The sequence below is a fragment of the Vigna unguiculata genome, chromosome 9, assembly GCF_037176805.1.
Source record: "Vigna unguiculata cultivar grain cowpea cultivar isolate G323 ecotype 2 chromosome 9, ASM3717680v1, whole genome shotgun sequence".
NCBI lineage: Eukaryota > Viridiplantae > Streptophyta > Magnoliopsida > Fabales > Fabaceae > Vigna > Vigna unguiculata.
Genome location: NC_140800.1, coordinates 8,865,307 through 8,876,386, shown reverse-complemented (window position 1 = coordinate 8,876,386; position 11,080 = coordinate 8,865,307). Strand labels below are relative to the sequence as shown.

Here is an 11,080-nt window from a genome sequence, read left to right as displayed (position 1 = left end):
AACAAAAATCAATTGGATGTTTCTGAATGTTTCTCTTTCACATCCCCACCATGGCGTGAAGTGGTAAAACCTCTAAATTTAAAATTAAGGAAACCGAAATTAAGAATTAGGAGACAAATCAAGTACCCTTCAAGTCAACACCAACCAGTGTGAAAAGCAAAACAGAATATTAATTAAATAATTAATCAAATCATTTGCAGACGAATCAGTGAGTTACACGATCACGTGCCACGCGCTTCACAAAATCCAAAGTAAACGGAAGAAGAAGCTGCCCACAACACATCACAGCTACTGCAAGCCAAATCTCTGCCATGCATGGATTCTCGCCTCCCTTGGCTATTTCGGAACAACCCAACACAACCAAAGAACACAACACGAAAACAAAACAAAAAACAAAACACGAATGCAAACAAATGCAGAGAATATATAAGCTCTTTCAAACACCATTTTTTGCACGCACTCACCGTTTTTCCATTATAGGTCCCTCCCTCCGTTGATTCAGGCTTTTTCATCCCATGTTTTTTTCTTTTAATTTCTACAAAATTATTAAAAATATGGATTGACCAGTGTTAAATGAAGCAGTTTTATCCCAAAAAGTTATTATTTCTGGTGATTAATACTGTTGCAAGAAAATATACCTTTTTTTAAGTAAAACTAAATTTTTACCTTTATTTATCAATGTATACAATAAAATAGCTTATGAAATATAATTGCGTATCCAAAAATATTTTACCTGTGATCTAGTAAGATTGCCTAACTATTGTTGGTTAACTTTATCCAAATTTTCTCCATTTTTTAATGCATATTGAAGCCTCTGCTTATAGGTACTACCAGTGGATCCACTTTGTAGTGTTTCAATTTATTTATTTAAAAAAAAAATTAAAATTTATAATCCTCCTTCCTCATTAAATCTCTTTTCCCCGGTCTCCCGCAATTGCCGCAGCAGTCAGACTGAGAAACACAAAGCAACACTTTCTGCGTTTTGCTAATTGAATCGCTTTGCTTTGCTCAGCTTCGCTTTGTGTTTCTTGCTTTGTTTCTTTGTTTCTTCGCACAAGTATAAAAGACGCGTGGCATAGACTGCGTGTGGCAGTTTGAATTGGGCCGAGGATCCGACCGGGATCCATGGGGTGTGTGAGCTCGAAGCAGGCGGTGTCCGTGACGCCGGCGATTGACCACTCGGGCGCGTTTCGGAGCAATGCTGCGGTCCTGGGCGAGTCGGAGAGGAAGGAGAAGAAGAGGAGCAAGAAGAGGACCGAGTCGGGGGGAGCGAGTCAGAGCGAGGTCGGTGAGTCGGGGAGAACGAGTTCCAATTGCGACTCGTTGAGCTTCAGGTTGGGGAACCTTCACAAGTATGTTCAGGGAGAACACGTGGCCGCCGGCTGGCCAGCGTGGCTCAGCGCCGTCGCCGGCGAAGCCATTCACGGCTGGGTCCCCCTCTGCGCCGATGCCTTCGAAAAACTCGAGAAGGTGAACCGTCACCTAATAAACAAAAGTTAAACTAACCTTATTGTTAATTTATTATTATTACTTGTTATGTTTATTATTATTGTAATAGTAATTATTATTATTATTAAGATGATGATGATGATGAAGTAATTTGTGGGTGATGGTTGATGTCGACAGATAGGGCAGGGAACGTATAGCAGTGTGTTTCGGGCGAGGGAGCTTGAGACGGGGAAGATAGTGGCATTGAAGAAGGTGCGGTTCGACAATTTCGAACCAGAGAGTGTGCGGTTCATGGCGCGTGAGATATTGATTCTGCGACGCCTTGATCATCCCAATATAATAAAGCTTGAGGGCTTGATTACTTCGAGGCTGTCGTGTAGCATTTACCTCGTCTTTGAGTACATGGAGCATGACATCACAGGGCTCTTGTCTTCCCCTGATATCAAATTCACTGAACCACAGGTACTACTAAACTAATCACATTTTTCAAAGAAACACAGAAGCAGGTTTCTTTTGTGCATCTCGTTTCCATCTCATATCCACCTGTGAATACGGGCAAAAGAATATATGTATATATTTATATAAGCAGGATTCATTATGATTATGACTCTGCCGATTAGTTTTTCCGTTAAATCAAAATCTAAAATTCTTAAGATTGCAGCAGTTTATTTTGGTAATTGTTGCTAAATTTGTAGTTCGTTGTCAGATCACTCGTAGTTGTGATGTTCACTTTTACAAATTTTACTGTTCAAGCTGTTTAATCTTTGAAATGAGGATGTACGATGGAGATTCTATATTCATTAGTGATATAAATAGAAGACAACTTTTATCCTGTGAACTAGTTTTAACAGTTCAGTAATATTAATTTAGAATACAGTGACACTTTAGTTTTAACTAAAGTACCAAAAGTAACTAGGATACTTTATCCAAGTTTTTTTTTAGTAATAGTAATACAAGTAATTAATGTATTGTCGTGGGGTGTGATATGATTGGTGATTCTATTGTTGAATGGGTGGAATAATTTTGTTGTGGGAGCAGATTAAGTGCTACATGAAGCAGTTGTTGGCTGGTCTTGAGCACTGTCACTTGCGGGGAGTCATGCATAGGGATATTAAGGGGTCGAATCTTTTGGTAAATAATGAAGGGGTTTTGAAGGTAGCGGATTTTGGCTTGGCGAATTATGTCAATTCTGGGCACAGGCAACCTCTGACTAGTCGTGTTGTTACCTTGTGGTACCGGCCGCCAGAGCTTTTGCTTGGTTCGACGGACTATGGTCCGGCTGTGGATCTCTGGAGTGTTGGCTGTGTTTATGCGGAGCTGCTTGTTGGGAAGCCTATACTTCAGGGGAGAACGGAGGTATTAGCCTTACCAAAATGTATGAATTGCCCTGTTATGGTGCATGTTAATGTAGTGAAGTTGTTACATTTTTGTTAGAAAAAGATGGCTAATCTATTGATATGAGTCAAAGGTAAATCTTAAATAACTCTGATATGATAATGTACAAGAATGAAGAAATTTGATAATGCCTCAACACATAAGGAAACAACTGATATGGAAATGATACTGTAATTTTGATATCCTCTTTCTTCCTATGACAAAGGTTCCTTTTTCTTTTTCAGAATAGAGATGTTTTATTTTCCAACATGCCTTCATGTTTACATGGTAGAAGCTTTTATAATTCCATACTTTTGCAGTCAAATATTTAACAGAGCAGAAGTTTAGTTCCCATACCTATTGCAAGAGGTTTCACTGCAATCTATCAATAGGTTCATTTAGATTGCTATCATTGCCTGCTCGGTAGTTTAGGGTTTCCCCCATTCTATATTTTCAAAAGGTAAAGTGGAGAATGTACTCAAACTAAAGAATATGTATGATACCTATTAGCATTAATTTTCAAAATGTTAGACCGGATGCTAGTCAGTTTTGTGGTTAATAAATGAATCAGTTGGAAATGAAAATTGACACTGTTTGATTTGTTGTTTTGAAACTCTTCTAAATTCATTTTTGTTACGTATGCAGGTTGAACAATTGCACAAAATTTTTAAGCTCTGTGGCTCACCACCTGATGAATACTGGAAAAAGACTAAACTTCCTCATGCAACGTTATTTAAGCCACAACAACCATATGATAGTTGCCTTCGACAATCCTTTAAAGATTTGCCAGCTACCAGTATACATCTACTACAAACTCTTCTTTCTGTAGAACCATACAAACGTGGGACTGCTACATCTGCTCTTTCATCGGAAGTAGGTTAATTTTGTGCATATCATTAGTTATGCATAGCATTAATCTTTCTTGCATTATCTGTTGATTTCTCTTGCCAATATTTTTGGTGGATATCCATCATGTGAATCAATTCGTTTTTATGACATTATTCCTAGATACAAAGCCATTCATCATTTATCTGCAAAATTTATGATTATGTGAGTCATTGAAATATGATATGAACTCTTTTCTAAAACTGTACTCTGATACAACGGCCTTTATCACTTTCAGTATTTCAAAACAAAACCTTATGCGTGTGACCCATCAAGCTTGCCGATATACCCACCTAGCAAGGAAATCGATGCAAAACACAGGGAAGAGTCAAGGTGAGACAAATATTCACTTCACATTTTATGCAGAGTTATTCGAAAGTAATGCTTTAGTTGTTACATATTCAACTGATGTCTCTGGATTACCTCTTATTTGGCTGGTGAAATCAAGAAAATGCCTGCATTTGCATTTCACTTAGTTTTAACCAATCTGTGATAGAAGGTTTGTTTTAGTTTGAAAACTTGATCAGGGTCTAGTTTTGGCCTCAGGGAGAGATTAAAATGAGAAGGGAATAGTTCTTACTGTTTTATAACGTCCATATTTCTTCTCTTCAACTTCTAGATTTTTCCATGGATTATTTTATTGAGATGTTTTTAAGGAGAACCTAGACACCAGAGTAACGGAATTAGAAAATATTTAGAGTGATATCCAAACTTTATGATTTATGAAAATACAAAAAAAATGAAATCGTAACAATGTTCAAGAAGTTCAATTTGTCAATATTAAAGCATTTACAAAAAAAAAAAACGAAGAGAATAAAATTTCGGGTAGCCAATAGATTTTCCTTTAGGCTGCCAACTATGTTTTCTAGCATATCTGCCCTCAAAAATAGTCTCTCTGCACGGCCGCGGCAAAACTATTACTTCTAACATCCCCAGACCCCACTAGCTGGATCCTAATGCTATGTTGTCTTTTTTATATATATCTTTAAAGGATTTGAAACAGAAAAATTCAGTGAATCAACAGTCTTTAACAAATTAAATCGAACAAAATCTATTATTCACAATTCCATTTTCATTAGCATTATTTGTATATTGTTCTTGATTTTTTTCATGAAATTATAATGGACTTTTAGGAAAAAGATTAGTGGACGAGTTCGTGGAACTGAAACAAGAAAACCATCCAGAAAGCCAGTGGGATTCAGTAAACTAGCCCCAGCAGAGGTCTGTCTTTACTTTCAATTCTGCATCTTAGCATTTCTTCTTATGCGCATGCACATTGGTTTACAGTAATGGGCTAATTAGCTTAAAATAATTCTCACTTGTTGCACTTGCAGGAATTAGCAAGTCAAACTCAGACTTCCCAGAAGGTCAATGGTAGATCTTTCCGCAACCATGAAGAAGAGAAGATTATAATAGGTGGCAAAGCACAGAAGTCATCCAGTGGTAAAGCTGAAGATGCTTCCCATACGAAGAATGCTTCTCAAGGAGATATTCCCCTTTCTGGACCGTTACAAGTTTCAACATCAAGTGGATTTGCATGGGCAAAAACCCGAAAAGATGACGCTTCATTTCGATCCCATTGTCGAACTATTTCAAGAGGACATATTTTCAATCCATCAGAACCATCTACATTAAATTCAAGGAATAATTTGGACTCCACAAACCAGGAAAATAAAGAGTTTTGTGGGGGATGCGTCAATTCTAGGGGCCATCAGCTGCTTGAAATTTCTAAGCTTTCAGTGCAGAATCAGTGGAGTAAGTTTGATCGCCCAGATTCATTTGATGCTTCGGATGAGTACCATTCACAAGAGCTGTCTATGGCCATATATCACCGAGAAGATTCAGCATCCAAGAGAAATAACCTGGTAAGTTGGCCATCTGCCGTGAGATGAAATCTAAGTTAACTCGCTAGCATATTAATTTTGTTTGTAGAGATTAATTTACTGTGAGAAAGTCGGAATTAGGAATTTATTATGATGTAGAGAATTAATTGGAACATTAAAATATGTAAAGAAGAATGACACTTTATTTTTTAAATCAATCCAAAAGTTTAATGGTTAATTAAAATAAATAAACATTAGATTAAAAAAAATATAGTCATAATTTGTAATGATAAAAACTAAAAAAAATATAAATTTATAGGTTCTTAACTTTTGAAATATATATAACAGTTTAAATAATATGTCTACATAAATTAAAATTATAAAAATTTAAAAATATACACCAATATTAATTAATAATAACGAGTTTATATAGAGAATAAAAAAGAAAATGATCAGTATTTTTTTTTTATCTTTAAAAGAAAAAAAGTAAAATTGTGACTTTTTAATTTTTATTGAACTGTTTTGACTAGTTTTATCGCTTTGATATTACTTCTAAGCATCATCAAATTTGCACCACCACAATCATACTGGATCGGGAACCGATTGCTGGTCGAAACGGTCAGTTTGGTCTGGTTTTATGAACCATGGTTGAGATGATGACACTGTTTAAACTTAAGATTTCTGATTTTTTTTTCAATGAATTGATTTATTTTGTTGACATTTTTGTGTCAGAAATTTGGGCTAATAGGACTTGGGACCGATTTCAATCTTGAAAAGCAATATATATTTCAATAATGTCAACAATATTGTACAGTATTGTAATGGTACAGTAACTGATCTTCGACACCTGAGAAGAAGTTCATTAACTCTTACAACACATAATTACAATATTAAAACACTAAAAAACATAACTTTTTCAAAATATAGAAAACATAACTTGCAATTAACCAACCTCCTATAAGTCAACATATAACTTCTCCAAACTGATTCTTAAAACTAAAATAATACTTTAAAAAAATAAAACAAATAAAAAACAGAGACCATAGGTGAGTCCTAGAGCAAACTCCTACCACATTGTGTTTTGCATTTCCTATCATATGATCATAAATGAATCAGTACATGATAAGAGCTCATACTCTTCAGTTTTTGTTAAGAAATTTATTTACTTTACTGTGCTCTGCCCTACCTGTATCAAATTCTTGGACCAAATGTAAACTATGCAATAGTCTCTGACTCCTTGCATTGACTTGAGTATCATTCATTACTATCCATGCAGAGTTTTCAAGATCAAGGAGAAAGGGTTGAATTTTCTGGGCCCCTGCTATCTCAAATGCACACTGTCGATGAGCTCTTGGAAAGGCATGAGCGTCACATACGGCGAACTGTCCGGAGATCATGGTTTCAGAGAGGTATGAGGGCCATATTAAATCAAGCTCATGACTGTCCCAATTGCATTACTGTTATCTCTTTTCTCCCTGACTTTTGTGCTCAGCCTTGAAATCATGAAAGAACGTACACCACTCTGAAGTTAACCATAGATTAGGCACTAAGGAATTCCCTGCCCTATCTCTCAATAAGAATGTTGAGATGACATTTCTTCTTAACTTGTGAGCTCTGGATTGCAGGTAAGAAGGCGAGAAAGTAAATCATGAAATTGCATGTTGAGATAATATCAAAATGATCCAAGTCCTACTGAGAAGCCTATTCTCATTCCTCAAGCACACTCCTTTGATCAATCAGACTTGTACAATGACACTGTCTAACGGCTTGATCCGGTATACTGAAGTTAAGCTGGGAACTCACTCAACAATTTCAATCTACAGAAATCTGGTGACCAATGCAAAGAAAAAGGTTTGAGTTCCCCATTTCGGGTAATTATAGATAATAATTCGTTTTTGTATGATCTAAACTCCCTCCCTCTACAAGCCTTTGCTAATTGTTATCTACATGCAAGTCTCGTCCGGCAATTGTATATATTTCATATGCCGTGACTGACTTCAGAATATAGTGTAGTCATCATTATTTGATCATTTTTTATGGTTTTAATGAACCAGCGTTCCCGATTTATATATATATATATATATATATATATATATATATATATATATATATATATATATATACATATTTTCTGGAAAGGAAGGTGCCTAATTCGGCATTATACTATCTTCCAATTTCTACTGCTTCATTTTTTGGTCCAGAGTTTTGAATTCTCTCACTTTTCATTCTTGATCGACTTGTTGAAAGTCAAACGCGTCATGCATATTCATCACACAATTCAACCATAAAAATCCAATAAAATGTCAGAGCACTTTAGTGTGTACATAAATAAGGTAAACTGTCACTTTTGTCCTTAATTGTAGAACATTGTTAGATTAGTTCTGTGGGTTGAAAAAGAATTAGAAGTATTTTGAAGTTATAAATTGATAATCATAATAATCCAAAATTAAAAGAATATATTAACAATAATACAATTAAATTTTAAGTTAAAAAATAATACAATAAAGATGTGGACACGTGTGGTAATACAATAAAATTGTTTCGTAAAAGTATGAAGACATTAAATTTGCGGGTATTTCTTCATACATTCCTTGATTTCTTTGCAAGCTTGGATTCATTTCGGAATAGATTTCTTAGAATGTAAAACGTACATTCTTCAAAAGTAGAGTCCAAAAAGAAATAGAAGATGAGAGAAGAAAGAATTGAGATGTGAAATGTTAGATCTTTAATTTTGTATGGATCTTCGTTAGGGATATTTAGAGAATTCGAGAGTGATAACAGTTTCTATCGTAGTACAATGAGATATGTATATATTTATCATTTTCATCATACATATTAAGAGTATTTAAGTACGATCAAAGTTACTACCGGTGATAAATACAAGTTAAAGATATAATAACAAATAAAAATATAATAAATTTAATTTCCTAAAGTGAAAACTTGAAGTTTGAAGGATAGAAGTAATTACAATATTTGAATACAAATAAATAATTTTGGGTGAGAATAGGTAAAGAGAATAAATTTTGGAGTAATTATAGTTGTGTTTATCCTCTTCACTTCACACTTGGCTTTTATATATATATATATATATATATATATATATATATATATATATATATATATATATATATATATATATATATATATATATATATTAATTATGAATTAATGATTGATTAATTTGATACAATTATTTATATGATTAATTGTTCGTTATGAAATTTAAATATTTGTATCAACTATTTGATTTGTATTATTTATGAGTTACATTTTGTATAGACTCTTTCTGTCAATAATAAGACTTAGAAAAATTGTTCTTTATTCTCTCTTCTTCTTTCTTTTCTTTTTCTTTATGATTAGCTTTATTTTATAACATGTTATCTTATCAACACCATGCTTCAATCACCTTAGGGCTAGTGAGAGCTTCTTCTCTTTAAAGACAATACTTTGTGTGTCTCAATTCATGTCCTTTCTAATCATTTTCTTCAATTACAATTTTATCTTGTATTTTTTTTTTTGTGATAAGAATTGTTTGACTTTATCAATTTTCATCTTTGTCTTATTATTGTTATTATGATGATTATTATTATTGTTTTGATTATTATTATTATTATTATTATTATTATTTTATGTGCTAGTTCTAAATATGTCAAATCTTACAAAATTTGAATTTGTGATTCTTATATTACAATAAAGAATTACTTATATTGGATATTGAATGTTGGAATACATTTGGATGCAATGAGTCTTGGTGATGCCATTAAAGAGAGAATAAAACATCTGGGCAACTAATTTGCTCTCGGAAGAACAATATCGTGAAAAGAGATTTCACAAATATTTTGAATTTATTTCATGACTTTTGTGGTTAAACAAAACTATGAAGTTTTTAATGAAAAATCATGAAATATGCCCAACTGATTTTGTTCCATTCCCATAAGTGAATGTAACAATATCTTTAATTCATATTTTCATGGTCATAGTTGTAAAAAAGGTGAAAATAATGGCAAATAAGATGAAAATATAAATAATTATTGCGGTGATAAAGACTATTTGAGTTGTACTTATTGTACACTAAAGCATCTTAAAAAATAAGGAGAAGAATCTAGAAACACACTTTGCTTATGAAGATGATGATTTTGATTATGACCATATGGATGTCATTCATTTTGATTTGTTATTTTCTTTGCTAAACCATATGAAAGCATTGATCACCTTATTGATGTGAGTGTTAAGAAATAGATTTTCACATATTATGTTCTTAATTTTAAGACAATCTAATTTTGCAATTATATATTACAGATAATTATCAATATTATACATTATACATATATTACAAATGGTTATCTTTTAAGTCAATGATATATTAAAATGTACGTATTATGTGTAAGAATCTAAAATTGGGGTTTTGATATAGATTTCTGGTTTTTATTTTGTTATACTATACATATACATATATAAAGGTTCAATTTTTATTTTGGAGATGATGTTTTATACTTAATTTTATTTGATATTATTTGATTTGCAGAATTGATAATTTTTGGGTGGTACCTTCAATGAGTTAAGGTTATTAAGTTTATCAAAATGTTATTATATGTATGATCGTTTAGTATGGAGTAATGTTGTATTAATTAATAAATATATTGTGTCATGTTGATAGTGCAACAATTCATATAATTTTCAAGAGTAATATTTGTTTTTCTCTTGTTTGATTACGCCAGAAGTCAATATTAACATTATTTCTACTTTAAATATATTTGAAGGCTTTAGAAGAGCTACTATACTTTTACCACGAAATTTAATAGAAACTTATTCTAAGGATAGTTGTCTAAATGGATATCATATTGAGACAAACAATGAATGAGATATGAAATATCTTTATATCACTAGAATTGATTGAATTAAAAAATGTGTATTGGAAAAATTATCAAGCTTCTCTTATGGCTTGTACTACACATATGTTAGTGCAATTGAAACACATGTCATTGTAAGCGAGAAGCTTATGAATCAAAATGAATTCCTTAATTGACATGATCAGTTGGGTCATCCTAGATCTATTATGATGCAAAAAATAGTTAAAAAACTCATGTGAACACTCACTTAAGAGTCAAAAACTTCTTCAATTCAATGATTTTCCATGTACTGTATGTTCAAAAAGGAAAGTTGATAATAAGACTATTACTAGAAAAATTAGAAATGAGTCAATCTCATTTTTAAAACGACTACAAGGTGATATTTGTGATCCAATACACCCATCGTGTGAATTATTTAGATATTTCATGATTTTAATTGATGAATCAATTAGATGGTCACATATTTGTTTATCAACTCGTAATCAAACGTGTGCAAAATTATTAGCACAATTAAAAGTTCACTTTCCAGATTATCCAATTAAGAAAATTCATCTTGATAATGCAAGCGAATTTACATCTCATATTTTTTTTATGAGGACTGTATATCATTTCTTTTTTTTTATAATTTTTAAAATTTTCAGTTAAAGAGAGTCTCTCATGTTTGTCGTGTGGTAATTTCAACGTAGGAAGAAGAACACC

The 11,080-nt window shown here is 32.6% G+C and overlaps 1 protein-coding gene across 1 annotated transcript; it reads left to right on the top strand.

Annotated features, from left to right (window-relative positions):
• Nucleotides 1-524: 524 nt before the first annotated feature.
• On the top strand, nucleotides 525-7,577 carry IBS1 (Protein kinase superfamily protein). The gene is made up of 9 exons (XM_028086363.2): nucleotides 525-1,470; nucleotides 1,627-1,911; nucleotides 2,488-2,805; nucleotides 3,469-3,696; nucleotides 3,947-4,041; nucleotides 4,842-4,929; nucleotides 5,043-5,573; nucleotides 6,808-6,940; nucleotides 7,157-7,577. The coding sequence occupies exons 1-9, from the start codon at nucleotides 1,126-1,128 to the stop codon at nucleotides 7,174-7,176; spliced, it is 2,043 nt and encodes a 680-aa protein (XP_027942164.1). The 5' UTR covers nucleotides 525-1,125; the 3' UTR covers nucleotides 7,177-7,577.
• Nucleotides 7,578-11,080: the final 3,503 nt, after the last annotated feature.

What these genes read in the sequence shown, in the direction of transcription:
- IBS1 (XM_028086363.2), top strand. Translation starts at nt 1,126, where the DNA reads ATGGGGTGTGTGAGCTCGAAGCAGGCGGTGTCCGTGACGCCGGCGATT. An exon ending in CCTTCGAAAAACTCGAGAAG is followed by an intron (nt 1,471 to 1,626) that starts GTGAACCGTCAC and finishes TGATGTCGACAG; the next exon opens with ATAGGGCAGGGAACGTATAG. An exon ending in GTAAACTAGCCCCAGCAGAG is followed by an intron (nt 4,930 to 5,042) that starts GTCTGTCTTTAC and finishes TTGCACTTGCAG; the next exon opens with GAATTAGCAAGTCAAACTCA.